This window comes from Arvicola amphibius, chromosome 6, assembly GCF_903992535.2.
Source record: "Arvicola amphibius chromosome 6, mArvAmp1.2, whole genome shotgun sequence".
Classification (NCBI taxonomy): Eukaryota; Metazoa; Chordata; class Mammalia; order Rodentia; family Cricetidae; genus Arvicola; species Arvicola amphibius.
Window position 1 is genome coordinate 122477216 of NC_052052.2, and position 19525 is coordinate 122496740.

The window sequence follows — 19525 nt, forward strand, 5'->3', positions numbered from 1 at the left end:
TATTCTTTTTTTTTTAAGTGACTGTGCTCCACTAATAATTTGTACCACACCATACATGTATTTGGTGATTTACGACTTACAGAGCATACATAAGTGCAGCCTTGTTTGCCCTTCATACCAACCTGTAGTGTCGTAATCATTAAGATAACAAATTATGCTGGTATGCATAGAGGACCATTGCGTACGTGGAGGCAGGCACTATTATTGTCCCCTTTCAAACAGGTAACATTACCCTCCAGTGACCACAGATCTGGTAGCCACAGAGCAGCCTCTGCCCTCATTGGCCCTCTAGACTCTCAGCCCTTTTCTTTAGCTGAGCAAATGGGTTGTAAATGTCCTCTACACTTGTTCTAAGCTCCATTTATTTGATCTGCTTGGATGCTCTTGATTCAAAAGACCATTACAAAATCCCACAAAGTTTAGTTTCCAGGCACAGCTTCACCCCGCCGTATGACTACAATCTTCTGCTGTCCTTTATCTGATTTCCCCCAGATGGAGGGGAAAGTGGGGCAGCCATTTGGAAACAGGAAGAGTCTGGTAGTAAGATGTAGAGGTGGCCTCCCTCTCAGAGTATCCATAACTTTGGTCTGATTTATGTTAGCTATTATGTCTGTGTCCCTGGCTACCCAGTCCCATTAAGTCATCACCAGCTAATGATCATTAAATACTCAAGATTCTCACAGTGAGTGGTTAAAATAGACGTTTTCCTTAACAGAGTGTCCAAAGGGTACAGAGACAATTTGGAGTTGTCTCAGTCACTGTTCTGTTGCTGTGAAGAGTCTCCATGACCATGGCAACTCTTATAAAGGAAAGCATTTAATTGGGGCTGGCTTATCATTCAGAGGTCACATGGTGGGTGAGCGGTGACATGCGGGCAGATACAGTGCTGGAGAAGTTGAAAGTTCAACATCAGGGCACAGGCAGCAGGAAGAGAGAAAGACACTAGGCCTATCTTGAGCATTTGAAACCCCAAAGTCCAGACCCCAGAGACACACTTCTCTAACAAGGCCATACCTCTAATTTCTATCAAGTACTGTCACCCCCTAATGACCAAGCATTCAAATATATGAGCTTCTGGGGGCCACTCCTGTTCAAAGCACCACAGAAGTGCTGGGATTCAATTGACTAGACCCAAGATGTAGTCTCCCATTTGCTGGGTACCATAGCTTAAACCCCATGTCTCCTACAAGTCCAATTTGTTTATTCCACCTCCTCAAATGGCCCACGTTAAATATAGAGAAACTATGGGTTGAATAGAGAGCAACGACTGGCCGAGTGTGCCTGACATTCTCACGAGCTACACAGATGCTGGGTGTTATTTTTAGATCAGCGACAGTCACATAAACAGCCAGTATCTGAACATGTTTATTTTCACAGGCATCGTTTTTTTTTTTTTTCTTAGCTCACAGGGCATTTGTTTTTCTTCCTAGATCTATAAAGAAGGCTGTGCCATTCAAAGACGGCGATTCCGACAAATACAGTGTTTCCCCAGTGAGTACCACCAGGGAGGAATAGGCGTCCGCTCCATATGGTGTCTCATCTACACATTTCTCTTTATTAATAAGGCAAGACAGAACTTCATTTGATGAACATACATCAGCTCACAATTTTAAGGACTTTTCAACTTCATAAAAATATTGGCCATCAAAGCAAACCATAGGCCCAATTTTGTTTCCTCCTCCGTGACGTCATTCCCAACTTCGGTTCTCCATGGGGCTAGCATTACCAGGGTGGTGTCTATGATTTTGGAAATTCATAAATCTGCCTGAGCTTGCTTTTTCAAATGTGTGCCTGGATTTGGTTTAGAGCTGTTAGGATACCAGCGAGATTTCTGGGGGAACAAGCAAGCGGCCTGTCCTGAACTCACTACATGGTGAGAGACCACAAGGAGGAACATTGTCTGATGGAATCTTGATTCCTGATTGTTTTAAGCTCTTCAGTAATGTACAAATCCAAAGGATTTACAGTTGTCATACATTATTTTTTAAATTATTCAATGAAAAGATTCATCACTGGCCAAATAGTTGAAATATTATATACCCTGAGGAGACTGGTGGCTAACAAAACAACTTAGGAAGTTGGACAGTCCTGATGTTTCTAGGAGTGTACATGGATACATATTCAGACACACACACACACACTTGTCACATACATACATGTAAGGATACACATATATATGTACATGTATGTATATACATACATAAACTCATACCCTAATAATGTCACATACAGGCACACAGTCACTATCACCCATAAACATACATTCATTTATTTATACATACACTCCCACCTATCTCTGGATTTGGTGTCATATTATATTTTACCTCACATAGCTTATCTTATATTAATCTTAATTTCCCTACTGATCTTCAATACATGAGTTAAAAAACTACGAATGTCAATATCCCTTAGATACCCTGATTAGCCTTCACTGTGGTCGGTGTCAAAGCTGGACTAACCCCCTTCTGTGCGCGCTCTTCAATTTCAGACATTGCGGGGCTACCACTGGCGAGGGAGAGACTGCAATGACCGCAACAAGACAGTGTACCCAGGCAGAAGGTAACTTTTATTGGAGGCGTGAGACACCAGGGCTTTCCCCAACCTGGGGAACCCTAGTTGCAGAGAAAAGGGTCCTGCATTTATTCATGGACACAGTTGTTTATCCAAGTACGCTTACCACAAGCCTGATCCTGGCAAAGCACTTGGGGTAGAGTCAGGCACTAAACAGAACAAAGTTGCCCTTTCAATGGCATGGCACTTTATTGAGAGAAACTAGCTATACAAAAATGACCATAGACATTGACACAACCCCCAAGGGAGCTCTCCCAGTAAGGTGGACTCAAGAGTTGTTCCTGTACCCTTAAAGCAAGGTATAGACTCCAAATAACATGACACATATCCTGCTTGAGCCATGGCCTGATGGAAAGCAACCATAGCTCTGCCTTCAAAACCCAGCTGTGCCACCCTGTGCAGTCACGGGATTGCAGTGCTGCAGCAGCAAGCTGCCCAGGTGCTGCCCAGCTAGCAGGCAGCGGTAGCAGCTGCCCCTTACTGAAAAAAATGGACTGCAGACTTACTCCTTATGCACGCCATTCCACAATAACACAGGCCACAGGAACCCTCCATCACTGGAAAGGCTGGCTTCAAGCCTAGGTTCCAGAAACGCTCCAAATCCAGACTGCAGATGCTAAGTGGCAGCTTTTGTATGTCACAGCACATATGGGGTGCTCTTCCTTGAAGAACACTGTTATCTTATGGTGGCATTTCCTGTGATACCCGTTTGTGGAACTAGCATTCACTGAACATCCCGTATATGCCAAAGACTAAGGCTGATGCTTTCTTTATAGGCCAGACGACTGGGATGCCCATCAGGACACCAACTGTAATGGCATTTGGGTAAGCAATGAGTTAAAGTTGAATGTCGTCTCTTACTTTCTGCATCCCCAGTGCACACTGGAAAATGAAAACCCAGGAAACTTCCCCTGCTCCCTGTATGAGGATCAAATTTTTCCATCCCATAGGAAGGTCATCAGTGGCCTTGTCAGAACTGAGGCTACACAGTCGTTTTAATCCATACCATGGTCTCCCCGTTCTAATTCCTTTATTCTGTTTGAGCAGTATGATGAAAGGGGAGTCGATGCTAGCGCCTTTACAGCACCCACGCAGCTGTTGGGAGAGGCCAGAGGGTGTCGCCATGTTGTTACGGTCATTTGTTTTCTTTCATAAGCCTTTTCTGGTGCCATGGAAATTACCCTAAATGTACCACTCACGCCCCAAAGTTTCTGATTTGTGCTGCCCCAATTCTCTACACATAATGAGTTTATAGCTTTCAGGGAGAGAAAAGGAAAGAAAACAGGAAGCCACCCCAATACTCACCTGTGGGAAGCAATGGCTGCAGATTCATGTGTTACAGTTGTCTTATATTTACATGATTTGAGGGTCCTTGTGGAGAACAAAGAAACCAACTTACAAACACAAATTCAAGTATGAAAGTAAACAATTATTTAGAAAAATGAAAGAAATCCTAATGAATCATCAGAGTCTTGGAAAGTCTGGTCAATTTCTTTGGGGGTCTTTTTTCTCACAAGCCTGAAGTACTTAAATAGAAATACTTACATCCTATCAATGACAAAGTAGCTCTCTCTTCTACCTAGAATAGTTGTTCTCAACCTTCCTAATGCTGTAACCCTTTAATATGGTTCCTCATGCTGTGGAATTTTTACCCATAAAATTATTTTATTACTACTTCATAACTGTAATTTTGATATTTTTTTGAGTCATACTGTAAATATCTGATATGCAGGATATCTGATATATGAGTCCCAAGAGGGTCTCAACCCAAAAATTGAGAACAGCTGACCTAGAATGGTCTGGAGCTCCCAGCCATTCCCAACCCCCCACCACCACACACACACAGGCGGGAGCTATGCAAACAAGGATCCTTGAAGATAAAGATTCCTGACTTTGAAAGAAATCGTTGTTTCATTTTTCTGCTTAGGTCTTTTTCTCTCCCCAGGAAACCAGTAGCTCAGGCTTGCACCAGCAATCTCTATGGTGTGAATCACGATCTGTGGCTTCTGTATATAAACAAGACAGATAACTGTGTCAACCTCAAACATTTTACCCTCAGTCATGCTTCCTCTTTATGGGGTAGAAAATCAGCATTAGAGCCTTAAGGTGTAGTGGACCCCAAGTTAGCTCCTTTTGTGATAAATCCAAGTTTGGTTGTCTTATCTCAGGATGAAGGATTAATCTGTGGGAATGATTTCTTTGTTCCATGGTCCCCACAAAGATGGTCCCATATCATATTTGTGACATGATATCCCACCTCCATAAAGAAGCGGCCAAGCAAAGACTAAAAGAAATCCACCATGAGCTCAGAGGGCAAAATGTGAAGCTCATCACCTCTAATGAGAGAGACTCAGCAGCAGCTTCATGTCTTAACACCCGTCCCTTTCTGCAGAGGAAAAATTACTCAGAACCACAAAGTCAAAAAAAGGAGTCTGCAGCCATCAAGGCCAGTTTTGCCATTGTCGTACAGTGTCACCTAGCTCCATTGTTGACTGTGGTGTGAATAGGTGTATGTGTGTTGAGGGGTGGCTCTGGTCATTGGTTAATTACAGGAGTCACAAGGGCAAAGAAGGTGTGATGCTTCTGTTTCCTTCCTGACTTCCCAGCTTGATTCCATGTGTATTTGGAGTCTTCAAGATCAGGAACAAGAACTCGCTGTTCCTATCATTTTTATGGCCACCAAGCACTTTTGTCTTAAAATAACACAGATGTCACCAAGGGACAGGTGCTCTGCTGTCTCGCTTTGGTTTGGGGTTTGACTGTGATGACCCAGTCACACTCAGGACCAACTGCCCTTCTTGGGTTTCTTAATCCTGGGGGTGTTGACATTTGAGTTGGATACATCATCTTATAAACTGTAAGGTGTGTGACAGCCTCCTATGCCTCTGTCCACAAGATGTCAAGAGCATCCCCATTCACCGTGACAACCACAAGTGTCTCCCTACTTCATCCATGTCCCCTGGATTGAGTGTGGGATGAAAGGGTGAAATGGATGAAAATTGATGTTTCTGAGATGTCTGGATGCTTTGATTTCCAGCTTAGAGATTGCAGAACATACCCTTGACCTACTACATCCCCAAGACTCAGTCAGCCCTCAGTGCTCCAATGAGAGTCATTCCTGTTCCTGCTCCTCTTCTAAATGGTTGCCCCAGATTGCTCTGAGCGAGTGGGCCTCATTTCTTATTATTCTCCCGTTCTCTCCTCAATTCCTCTTAAACCCAGCTCATTACATGGAGTATCACTAAGTTGGATTAGGGGCCCAAAAGGCTTCAAAGGGTTTTATCTATTGATTTGCCTTTGCATGTTAAATTCAGCTGGGAAGGATTTAGTGTATGTGCCTCATAAATTTAAAACCACACTGCTAATCTCTTTATTCCTCTTCTAAAGGGTATTGATCCAAAAGATGAAATTCCATATGAGAAGAAATTCTGTGAAGGTACGAACTAAAAGTCAGTGTCCTACTACAGTGGGTGCTTCTTTTCTAGTTGAGTCAAACTGAAGAGAAAAGAATCATCTTTGTGAGGTGGAGTCTGAGGGTAAGAGTTGAAGTGCCCAGTTAGATTGGCTTTCCGAACTGATCAGAAAAAGACAGACATAGAAAAAGAAGCAAATCTGGAAGATGAATAATGTAATTTGCTTAATTGGCTCTTTCACTTGAGGACTAGAATCCTTAATGATAACATTAGGGAAGAGTGCAAGGCGGATAACAGAGTAATCAAAAGCTGGGACATTTCCAAATAATGAATGACATAGGAAATAATATTTAATCATTTGCATGTCCTTTTCGACATAAAGTTAGCCTCCCATCTCTAATGGTGAATATCTGGATGACTTAAGAGAGAAGCCAGCCTCCAGTTTGCAGATGCTTCCAGAAATAACTAAACAAAAGCTTCCTATTCTAAAAGCACAAATGCCTGGGTGTCTGGGCCACCAATGCTAAAAACCCACTTCAGGGGTAGGCCAAAACTAAGGCTTTGTCCCTGTTCTGCTAATCAGTTTCTCTGCTCCCTTGGAGATGATTTTGGTCATGCACTCATTCAACAGGGGTTTTCCAGATAACCACTCAAATTTTATCCCCAAGGCTACCTTGATCAGAGTATCCTTGACAAAGGTCAACCTAAAGTCTAGGTGTCCGTAAGCTTTCAGAGGGGCAAAGGGGAGAGCAGGAAATGGAAAGGCCTGTTGAAAAGCTAAGAAAATTAAAAATATTTGGTGAGTGGCACAAAGAACAAATAAGGTTAGAACCAAACCTGGTGGCACAGGCCTGCAATCACATACACTCAAAGGTTGAGGCAGGAGATTGAATGCTCAAGTCTTGTTTGGGCTACAGGTGATTTCCAGCTAGCCTGAGCAAGTTAATGAGACCCTGTCTCAAAATAAAAATGTAAAAAGCTGGTTGGGACTATAGCATAGTGGTAGAGCTTCTTCTTGGCATGTGCTGAGTCTTAAGTTCAATGCTCAGTACTACAATAAGAAAAGAAGAGAGAAAGTTGTGAAGAAATCTGGAGCGTGGGGAGTAGCTCTGTGCTAAAACACTATTATCCTTGAGGCCCAATATTCAATCTCCAGGACTCTAATAAAACAACAGCAACAATATCAACAACAACAACAGCAGCAACAACAGCAAATGCAGATTTAGATGAAACTCTAAGCCTTCTGGGCTAGTGATCCCAGGAAGGAAGACCCTTGAATCTCCACATCCTAGCATCCCACATCCTCTTAAATGTCCCAGACCCTCTTAGTCTCCATTCTTGTGGCCCAGTGGCAGTTTCCATAAAAGCCAAGGCTAGGGAACCACTACAGTAAGGCTGGGCCATCCTCTGCCTCACTCCGGTGCTTTGGCGTTGGGGAAAGGAGACTTCTCTGACTCTAGAGGGAGCATTTGATTTTTTCCAAGTCCTTAAGTGGCTAGAGGGTGGACTCCCCACTAAGTGATTTGTGTAGATGTGTCTCCGAATCTGATTAAGTGATTCTTACATCCAGACATGCAGGCTGCACAGAGACCTTCCTAGCTCCTTCTCTCTGTTAATCAGCCAGAATTGTCCATCTAGTGCCTTTGTGTATGTGGATTTAAAGATTTTAAAGAGACTATCACATCTTTAAACTATCAAAATTGCTCCATGAGGGCATTCACTCTTAAACAGAATTGGTATATTCTCTTAAAAAAGCCATTTCCAGAACCAAAATTTAGGACATATTTTTGAACTCAGATCAAGTCTGCTTCTTGCGTTCATCCATCACTCGTTCTGGAGGCTGTACAGCAGCTGCTTTTACGCTGAGCCAGGAAGCACACCTGTGTTTGTGAAGCTTCGCTAGCAGTTCCAAGGGCTGAGAAATTTCATTCCGCTCCTAAATGCTCCCTTCACACTCCCCAACACATGAAAAGTGGCGATGTATCACTGTTAGGACGGACTGTGCATTTGATACACACCAGGCTATCTTCTCAAATAGCTACTCATTCTGGAGGCTGCCCACTGCTTGGGTGTATAAATAATGTAAATAAATTGTGCTTCCTAGGTTCACAGCCCAGGGGAATAATTTTGCTGGGAGACTCAGCTGGGGCTCATTTTCACATCCCTTCTGAATGGCTGACAGCTTCGCAGATGTCTTCGGTAAGTAATTTGGGCAGTACTCATTCTGAGTGTGCTGGCCTTAACGTTTGTTCCCTGTGCTCTCAATGTGAAGCCAACTCTAAACAGGTGCAAATTTCCCTTTGCAAGGGACATCCACTGTCATTTCAGTCCTAGGCAAATGCACAGTTTCACCTCCTCACCTTCCCAGCCTTGGTCCAGCTCTTGTCAGAAAAGGCAAAGATGGCAGCTGAGAGTCAAGACAGTGGCTGATGCGCGGAAGGAGCAGTCATGTGTTGCCTTCCCCTGGAAGTCAGAACCGTGGGGAGCAGTTCCAGCATGCATGCTGTCTATAAGCAAGACAAGACGGGCAGAGCAGACTGCTGGGCTCCTGAGAGCTATTCTTGTGCCCCACAGGAGGACAGTGGTTGTCAGAGAATGCCCTCCACCCCCACCTCATCTGAAGAACAGAACAATCCTGAAAAGGTTTTTTTGTTTTTTTTAAGTGAAGATAATAACAAAGACAGCTATCATAAATAATGAGAGACTCACAGACAACAAGGAAAGGAGGAAGACACCAATAATCGCTTACCCTACCAAACAAACACTAGGCATTGTGAGAGGGGTTTTCATCTCTTAGGTGATCAGATCAGGAGTTCAGGCAATCACCTGTGTCTGCAGGTTCCACACCCACAGAATCAGCCCGCTGTAGACAGAAGCCGTAGGGCGGCTGTTGCCGACAGCATTTGTAATGGACATGTATCAGCTTTCGTGGACCTCTGCAGATCTGTGTCTGTGAGACCTGCATAGGTCAAGGCCCTGAAAGAATAGGACCGACTACAGTCTAATAGTGTAGACAAGTTTTCTTAGCTTCAGTGTACTTTTACACACAAATGAAACAAAGAAAGCAATGATCCAAGGAAGGGTGTTTGAGTTCAGAAAATCATGTAAATAAACGCCAGCAAGCACCTACTAGCAGAGCAGCCCTTCCCCAGAACTTTCTCAGGACAGAGCAATTTAAATACGACCGCCTGGCATGCAGTTCATCTTATACCTAGAAAAGCACAAGAACAAGGCAGAAGGCCATATCCAGATTCAGGGTACAGTAAGGACAGCATTCAGCATATCCTTTCAAGAGATCGGGCTCTACAGCTATCTTCCAACCTCCAACAAGAATAAGCATGTCCTATAAATTGAATATAAATGTTTAACACAGGAGGCATGAAATCACATCCAAGAGCAATCCAAGGAATGAAATGAACATGAGGCAAAGCCCTCTGCCTTGGTTTCCTGGAGCCTCTTTCACAGTTCCCCCAAGGCATCATTCACTATCCACCACCCTTTTGACTGTGTTTCTGCAGATATACACAGAGTTTTTCTTGTTATTATTTCTTAAACAACACAGCGCATTAACTGGTGACATGGCACTCCTATTGTATTTGGTATTATAAGTAATCCAGGGGTATTTAAAAGTATTTGGAGGATGCGTGTAGGTCATATGTAAACACTGTTCCATTCTACACAAGAGATTTTGGCATTCAAGGGGACTCTGGAACCATCACTCACAAATCGCAAGGGACTACAGTGTGTTGTGAAAGAGAATGACAACTGTATTTTCTCGAGTTCTCACACCTACCAGGTTATCAGAAGAGCCAATGTCTTCCCCAGTCAAACTGTGCAAACACCTAGGACTTAGGCCACAAAGGATGAGAGCAAGAGAGCAGGACAGAGCAGTCTGAATGCCACACACCTAAACAAAGGGGGCTGTGCCATCTTCAGCTTCAGCTTCCTAAGGTGAAAGCTGTCATGAGAGGATGTGCTGGATTCCTGTACTGGAATCATCTGTGTAACTGTCAGGACAAGGGCAAGGCAAAGTAATTAAAATGCAAAATAGAGATGTGTATGGTAGTGCATGCCTATAATATAATCACTTGGGGAGAGCATCAGTAATTAAATACTAGCCTTAGCTACATATTGAGTTTGAAGGCAGCCTGGGCTACATAAAACATGTTTTTAAAAGTTTCATTAAAGATGCCGTGTTGGCTAGGCTTATCACAACACAAGCTAAAGTCATCTGGGAAGAAGAAACCTCAGTCCCCAAAATGCCCATATCAGATTTACCTATAGAAAAGTCTGTAGAGTATCTCATTGATAGATGATTGATGTGGGAGGGCCCAGCTTGTTGTGGGCAGTACCATCACTGAGCGAGTGGTCCTGGGTAACATAAGAAAGCAGGGTAAGCAAGGCAGGGGAAGGAAGTCAGTAAAGAGCACTCCTTTATGGCCTCTGCATCAGATTCTGCCTCCAGGTTCTGCTTTGACTTCCCTGAAGGGTGGACTATAAACTAATGTGAAGCAAACCCTTTTCTTCCCAAGTTGATTTTGGTTATAGTGTTTTATAACAGCAACAGAAACCCTACTAATACAGAAATTGGTACCAGCTCATGTGGTACTGCTTTGACAGACCTGACCATGGGCTTTGGGGAGGAGTATGGAAGAACTTTGGGCTAGAAAAGTCGTTGAGTGTTTAGAGATTAATGAGCTATAGTGGAAACTTAAAAGACAATGTGGGGAGCTTGGGAGAAAAAGGGGTTGAGAAAAATGCAGACAATGTAGGCATGGCTCGTGGCATTTCAGAGGAAAGTTTGAAAGTCCTTTAAAGACTTGTGAAGGTTTAAATGAGAATGGTCCCATAGGCTCAAATATTTGCATGCTTGATCCTACATACTTGCTGGTTTGGTGGATCATTTAGTAGGATTAGGAGGTGTGATCTTGTTGGAGTAGGCTTTTGTTGGTGCAGGAGGAGGTATATTGCTGGGGGTAGGCTTTGAGGTTTCCAAAGACCATACTACCCACCTCCCCATGTCTGCTCCCTGTAAATCAGGATGTAGCTCTCTACTACTTCTCCAGCATCTTGCCTGCCTGTCTGCATGCTGTCATGCTCTTCATAATGATGATAATGGACTAACCCTCTGAATTGTAAGCCATCCCCCAATAAAAAGCTTTCTTTTATAAGAGTTGCCTAGGTCTTGGTCATGGTGTCTCTTCACAGCAGGAGAACAGTAACTAAGACAAGACTCTATCATACCTTTCAATATTTTGAATTAAATATCTGTAATGTTTAATAATCTGAAGAGTTGGTTGTAACCATTAAGAGACCAGTGAAGTAAACATTTGTTTCACTGGGACAATTGATGCTAGTCAGTTGAAGCTGAGAAATTATCTGTGATTAAACAGAGAACAGCATCACTGAGGCTCATAAATCTGGATGTTATTTCCTCAAAGACAGCACAGAAGCTACAGTCCAGAAGGGACCAAGACTACATCCTGGCAATTGCACTTGGTTATGTAAGAGTTACCCAAGTGATGATTGTTTTGAAAACAGGAAGGGTGATGGAGATCAGTTGAGGCTTAGCACTGTAGAGCAGGGCTGGAGTCAATGAAAAGAGACTAGGAGACGCTAGGGTAAGAGGTACAGTATCAGGTAGCAGTAGAAGGCCCAGAATTGAAGGGGTCGTGGAGAAAGTTGAGACACAGTACCATGCTGTAGAGTCCAAGTCCTGAAGAAAACCCAGAAAGGCCATTGTAAAGTGCAGCCAAGTTGTAGCAGGAGATGCCAGTACTATGGGACAATCCCCAAGGACAGCAGCAGCCAATGGGCAGTGACAGCCTGAATATATTAAACAAGCCCCTTTGGATATTAGAATGGCGATTTCTCGGAATTAGGAAACAGCCTTCCTCAAGACCCAGCAATACCACTTTTGGGTATATACCCAAAGGATTCTCAATCGTGCCACAAGGACATGTGCTCAACTATGTTCATAGCAGCTTTTTTGTCATAGCCAGAACCTGGAAACAACCTAAATGTCCCTCAACCGAAGAATGTCTAAGGAAAATGTGGTACATTTAAACAATGGAGTACTACACAGAAGAAAAAAAGGATGACATCTTGAAATTTGTGGGCATATGGATGGATCTAGAAAACATCATATTGAGAGAGTAACCCAGACCCAGAAAGACAAATATCATATGTACTCACTCATAAATGGTTTTTAGACATAAAGCAAAGAAAAACCAGCCTACAATTCACAATCCCAGAGAACCTAGACAACAAAGAGGACCCTAAGAGAGGCATACATGGATCTAATCTACATGGGAAATAGAGAAAGACAGGATCTCCTGGGAGCATAGGGTCCATGGGAGAGGGTAGAAGGATAGGTGATAGGAAGGGAGGACAGCAGAGAAAAATATATAGCTCAATAAAAAGCAATAATAAAAAAGAAAGGTGATGTGTTTCTGTGTCATGTTAAAGGGAATCAGTTGTGTGGGACAGTTTTATAGCAACTTGCTACAAGTTAGAGTCATTTGAGGAAGAAGAAACCTCAACTGAGAAAATGCCCCACCAGATCAGCCTGTAGACAAATCTGTAAGGCTTTTTCTTGGTTGGTGATTGATGTAGGAGTATCCGACTCACTGTGGTTAGTGCCAAGCCTGAGCTGATGTTCCTTAGCAATGGTTTTCAGCCTTCCTAATGCTGCAACACTTTAATACAATTCCTCATGTTGTGGTGACCCCCAACCAGAAAATTATTCATTCCTACTTTATAATTGTAATCTCATTACTTTTATGAATTGTAATATAAATATCTGATATGCAGGATGTGGTAGTTTAAATGAGATTGCTCCCATAAACTCATAGGGAGTGCACTATTAGGAGGTGTGGATTTGTTAGAATAGTTATGGCCTTGTTGGAGCAAGTATGTCACTATGGAGTTAGGCTTTGAGGTCTCATAAATGTTCAAGCCACACCCAGTATCTCAGACCACATCCTGTTGCCTGTGGGTCAAGATGCAGGACTCTCAGTTCCTTCTCCAGCATTGTGTCTACCTGCAAACCACCATGTAATACCATGATGAAAATGGACTAAACCTCTGAAAATATAAGCCACTCCAATTAAATGTTTTTCCTTTATAAGCATGGCCATAGTCATGGTGTCTCTTCACAGCAATATAAGCCCTAACTAAAACACAGGATATCTGCCATGTGACCCCAAAAGGGGTTGTGACTGACTCACAGATTGAGAAACACAGTCTCCGAGCTCTAAGAAAGCAAGCTAAGGAGGCTATGGGAAGCAAACCAGTAAGCAGCACTTCTCTGTGGCCTCTACATCAGCTTGGGCCTTTAGCTTCCTGCCCTGTTGGAGTTCCTGCCCAGACTTCCCTCAGTGATGGACTGTGGTGGAGAATGGTAAGCTGGAGTAAACCTTTTTCCTCTTCCAGCTGCTTTTCACCACAAAAAACAGAAACTCTAACTAAGACAGATGCTAAGATGTAAAGCTCTTTCCTTTGGCAGTATCCTCCTTGACACAGTGATTTTAATTTATTATCTAACATTCTAACCAATTTTGATTCTTAAATTCTCTGTGCAAATATTCTGTTCATCTTTATGTTGTACAATACCATCTTTACATACAATAAAAAGAGCATTGAACTATGGGTAAAACTGCCAAAATTCCATAATTATTTAATGACTCATCAATGGAGGTTGCTTTGAGCTGTTTAGAGCAGAGAAATTAAAGTCAGACTCAGGAAGATAGACAGATGTTCAGATGGTTCCCCAAAACAGAGCTACCAGAACAAACACTTCCGCAGACAGAAGGTACCCAGGGCAAGTGCAGATTCATCATCTCTGCAGTAACTTCTGTCATAACCAGAGACAATCATATAAAAAACTTTCTGGATTTCTTAGTACCCCTCAAAATTTTAATTCAACGAGGTACTTCCCTTTCTTGGGACTTGCTATCCCATCCTACAGTAGTGAGTTGACTTCCGGGGGTCTTCATACTCTTGCTCTGATACGGGATAAGTACTGGGGTTCAGGGGATGGAATTTGCCTTTCCTGCCTGCCAGACACTAGCACTGCTAGCAAGAAGACAATTTTCACCATGCCAGATCCAAACTCTTACCTCCCTTGTACCTAGTTTCCCACAAGGGCCAGGGGGCAGCATCAGAACACAGGCTTCATGCTCTTATATTACCTGGTCACTACTTAGTTGGAGGACACATCACCTGCAGAGGAAGGAGTCAGATTGGGAGAATGAGTGACCACATTCCTTGGGAGGTGGCAGAAAACAAGATCCAGTATGGGTTCAGTTTCCAGCTATCTCCTTGATACACATTTTCTTAACACTTTCATGCAAATAGACGACTCATAAACTCTAGGTAGGGCAGTCATGCATAAAGCCAGGTACCGGTTCCTTCTGAGCACAGGGCTTAGAGGTGCTTCGGTACATCTGACACCCTGCATGTATTGGCCCAGAGCACTGCAAGAAGCCCCTCATGGTTGTCTCTTCTGAGTACAATAAGAAGCATGAGGTTCACTGACATAACAGGTCATGACAAGAGCCATCCTGTCCATTATAGCAGGAGGAGGCACATCTGCTCATGGATAGGATCTGCTCATGGATAGGATCTGCTCATGGGTAGGATCTGCTCATGGGTAGGATCTGCTCATGGGTAGGATCTGCTCATGGATAGGATCTGCTCATGGATAGGATCTGCTCATGGGTAGGATCTGCTCATGGATAGGATCTGCTCATGGGTAGGGGATCTAGGCAGAGTGAAAGCCCTTGTCATGTAACCATCTCTGGATGAGGTTCTTCTGTCTCCCAGGACACTAAAAACAATTTTAAGAAATCAAACTTCAGAAATTATAAATTTTCCCTGATCACTTCTGCCCAAATTAAGTAGATTAAACACTAACCCAAATTAACCCAAACACTTTCAAATTGAACACCCTCCCCAAGTCCTTCTGAAAAGTTGAGCAATGAGGAGGCACATCTGAATATACAAAATGCTCCAGTGTGTGGGGAACAAAGGGGGTTCAGGGTGCTGGAGCAATGACTAAGTAGTTAAGAGCACTTGATGCTCTTGCTGAGGCTCTGGATTCAGTTCCCGGCAGTCACATGGTGCTTCATCACCATCTATAACTCCAGTTTCAGAGGATGTGACACTTTCTCCTGACCTCCTCAAGCCCCAGGCACACATGTGGTATAAATACATACACACAGGTAAAGTATTCCTACACATAAAATAGAATAAAGAAATCTAAAAGAGATATATAAGTATTCATTTGAAAAATGGCTAGAGGAGAGAAAGTGTGTGTATAAAACAGTAAATTCCAAGTCTTAACAATAATTGGCAGAAGATGTAGGATCGAGAAAGACCACTCTTGCCCGAGAAACAATTAGGGCACCAATGCCGACCAGCAAGCTGGAATGCACCGAAAGCAGGATGTCCAAACAGGTCAGCTGACTTGGGAAACTGGTTGTCTCAGGAAAAATGAAGTGCTTGAGATAAAAGGCGTGCCAGATGGTCCTGGGTGTTGGATAAGAAACCCAGAGAGAGAAAAGAGAGCAGAGAGGAAGCTGTGATTCCACAAATAGTAAGGAAAGCCCTTGTCTTCAATCAAGAGGCCAAAGTATAAAACAAAGTTCTCACCCATCGTGTCCTGCTCTTCTTTACTTCACAGGGATCATGTAACATAGCTTGCAGATGTTCTCCTCAAAAGATGAGGGAGAAGAGAAAAGGGAAGCAGGCATACCATAGGAGCAATCCATTCGGCTTCAGACTTCAGTTTCAACACTAAATTTCAAAACACAGCAACGTCGCCTCCACAGTGCTCTGGGAGGAATAAATATGTAACAGAAACACTCTGTAAGATTGTTCTCGTACAAAGCTGTGGAACTTTGTTCCCAGTAGTCTAGACTTAGAAAATGCATCAGACACACACCACCGGGGGTGGGAGTGTTTTAAGAAGTACACCAGTTTCTTTATCATTGAACTATAAGATGAAGCCCAAGAAAATTCTAAACCTAATACTATAGATTTTTTTTAATGTTTACAATATCAAAAAATATAAAATTAAAAGACAGAAGGTGAGGAGATAGCTTAAGTGCCTAGGATGGATGGACAAATACGAGGAACTGAGTTAGGATTATCACCAACCAAGTAAAAGGCCAGGTGTGGTCACACAGCTGTAACCCCAGCACTTGGGACATAAACAGGTGGATGCTGGGGGCTTGCTGACCAGCAATCAATGAGACTGAAGCAATAATAAAAAGTCTCCCAACAAAGAGGAGTCCAGCAGATGTAATCACTATAGAATTTTACCATATTTTAAGGAAGTGACCACAATGATCCCCAACTGTCTCATAAAATAGAAAGGGAAGACACTGCCAAACCCATCCTATGAAGACAGATGATCCCAGTATCAAATAAACAATCTTCCTCATAAATACACACACAAACAGTCCCAATAAAAAATTTGCAAAGCAAATTTAAAAACACGGTAACAAGATCACATACTTTCTTTCATCCCAAACATGCAAGGTGGTTCAAAACAAGCAATCAAGAAGTTTAATTCAGCCAAAGTACAAAATTACATGATCTTCTTAACTGATGAAGAAACAAACAACCCTTAGTAATCTTTCCAGATAGAAACCATGAAGAATCTAGGCATAGAACACAGCTCAACTTAATAAAACCTACAAATGAAAAACATACAGCCAACATTATTCTAAATGAGGAAAACATCAAAGCATTTCCTCTAAATGTAGATTTAAACAATGGTGCCTCTTCTTTCCACTCTTATTCCATAAAGTACTCAACATCTCATCTAGAGGAATATGACAATGTAAAAAAATAAAACCCTACAAACTGGAAAGGGGAGACTCAAATGATCACTGCTTGCTCATGACATGCTCCTATATATTTAAAGACCCTAAACACTTCACCAGAAAACTCAATGTGATTAACATTTTCAGCAAACTATCAGGACACAAATGAGCATACAAAAATCTATAGCTTTTCTATATGCCAATATAGATAATCTTTCACCAAGAAGGATATAAAGGAAAATAACTATTTAATGTGGGATTCCCCTCTGTATGCTGTGAATACCATTGGTTAATAAAGAAACTGGCTGGCCTGATAGGGTAGAACAGAGCTAGGCAGGGAAAACTAAACTGAATGCTGGGAGAAAGAAGGGTGGAGTTGGAGAGAAGTCATAGAACTGCCACTGGAGACAGATGCGCTGAAACTTTACTTGTAGGCCACAACCTCGTAGTGATGCATAGATTAATGGAGATGGGTTAAATTAAGATGTAAGAGTTAGCCAATAAGAAGCTAGAGCTAATGGATCAAACAGTGATTTAAATAATATAGTTTTCTGTGTGATTATTTTGGGACTGAGCCTCCAGGAACCAACAAGCAGCCTCTTCCTACATCTATTCACAATAGCTTTGAAAGTACTAACTTACTTAGGTATAAATGTAGCCAAGGGGAAAAATCTCAACAATGAAAACTTCAGGAACCTGAAGAATGAAGTTGAAAGACTACTAGATAGACTGAAAAACCTTCTTTTTTATTGATAGGCAGAATTAAAGTTGTGAGAACGGCTGTACTACCAAAAGCAACCTCATAATGCGTGCAATTCCCATCAAATTTCCAAAGATGTTCTTCAAAGAACCAGGAAAATAAAACCTTAAAATTTATATGGACACAAAAATGGCATCAATTTTTAAAATAAAAGCCATGGTTTTCATAATCTCAAATTATATCACAAAGCTATAGCAACACAAATAGCCTGCCACTCCACAAAGACAGACATATGAACCAGAAAAATAGAATAGAGAACTCAGAAATAAATGCAGATAGTTACAATGACCTAATTTATGACCAAATTATCAAAAGCATACACTAGAGAAAAGACAGCCTCTCTTTAATAAATGGTGCTGGGAAAACTAAATTTCCACATACAGCTGACTGAAACTAGGTCTATTGTCTGTCATAGAGCATAAAATCAATGTAAAGGGACCAAAAACATTAATATAAGATGTGAAAATTTAAAATTGCTAGGAGAAAACACTTCAAGATATATGCACAGGCAATGGCTTTTTTGAACTGGATTCCAATAGCACAGAAATTAATATCAAGAATTATGAAATGGAATTGCATGAAATTAAAGAGGCTTCTTTATATCAAAGGAAACCATAGAGTGAAGAGACAGTCACAGAACGGGGAAAAAGCTTTGCCAACTATATATCAACTGAGAGATTAATATTGGAGACATAAAGAACTACAAAAATAAAACATCTAAAAATAATCATGCTATCAAAATGGGTTAATGAACCAGATAGACAGTTTCCAGAAGAAGAAATAAAAATAACAGTAAATATTTTTAAAGTGCCCAGTATCCTTAGCCATTGAGGAAATGTGAATTAAAAATTGGCTTAAGATTCCATCTCACTGGAAATGTCAAAGAACTAATTTTTTAAAAAAATTTCATTTCTCCATAGTCAGAGTGACTATTGTCAGGAAAACAGTTGCTGGCAATATTGTGGAGAAAAGTGAATCCTTATTCACAGCTGGTGGGGATGTAAACTGATGTAGCCACCATGGAAATGAGTGCAGAGGTGCCTCAAGAGTCTGAAAATATCACTACCATATGAACGTGCTCTCCTACTGTTTGGTACATACCTGAAGGATTCTAAGTCAACATATTCAGTGAAGCCAGGACAAGAAGAAATGAGGTATCGTAATTAGTTAGTTGATACTGAAAATAGATGTTGATCTTCCAGTTATCACAATAGCCACAAATCATTCCAAATTGCCAGGGACTTAAAACAACAGTGATTTCTTCTCACACAACCATGAGTTAGCTGGAGTCACCTGTCTAGGGCAGACTCTGTTGGTTTCAGATCCAAGCTCCATATTAGACCCTGGTCAGCTCCATATGTTGGTGTCTTTCATAGGTAGGCAGTCTGTCCAGATTTCTTCTCAAAAGTACGGCAAATGCAAGAGGACAGGGCAATATACACAAGCACACTTACTATATCACATCCTCCACCAAACCAGCCCTGAGTATAGGTCACATTCACATGATGGTGGTCCAGCTCAAAGGAGAAGGAAGTATATCTGCCTAAAGTGGGAGATGGAAAGGAGCAAGGTTTGCTTTGTTGCTTTCATGAGTTACACACATTGAACTGGAGAGATGACTCTACTGTTGAGAGCATAGGCTACTCTTCCAAAAGACCCTGGTTTATTCCCAGTCCACATGGTGGTTCACAGCCACCTGCAACTCCAGCTTCCAGGGATTTGATGCCCTCTTGTGGTCTCTGAGGGCACTGAACATATCTGATGCACAGACATACAAGTAAGACTAATACTTATATTCATAAAAACTAAAATGAGTAAAAACTAATTTTTAATTATGAATGTCAAATGTGTATTGAATAAAAAGGTAAAAATACAGAAATTACTAAGAACTTGCTTTTAAAAAACTCCTTTATTCTGCCAGCTAGAGAAAATTATTCTAACATTTAAAT

At 41.9% G+C, this 19525-nt stretch overlaps 1 protein-coding gene across 1 annotated transcript in view; it reads left to right on the forward strand.

Moving 5' to 3' along the window:
- Positions 1-19525, forward strand: part of Aoah (acyloxyacyl hydrolase) — a 192659-nt gene that overhangs the window by 82946 nt on the left and 90188 nt on the right. Inside the window, exons 7-11 of the mRNA XM_038334078.1 lie at positions 1431-1491; positions 2489-2559; positions 3348-3396; positions 5959-6007; positions 8089-8183. Coding sequence (XP_038190006.1) covers positions 1431-1491; positions 2489-2559; positions 3348-3396; positions 5959-6007; positions 8089-8183 — 325 coding nt within the window. The remainder of the gene's footprint in view (positions 1-1430; positions 1492-2488; positions 2560-3347; positions 3397-5958; positions 6008-8088; positions 8184-19525) is intronic.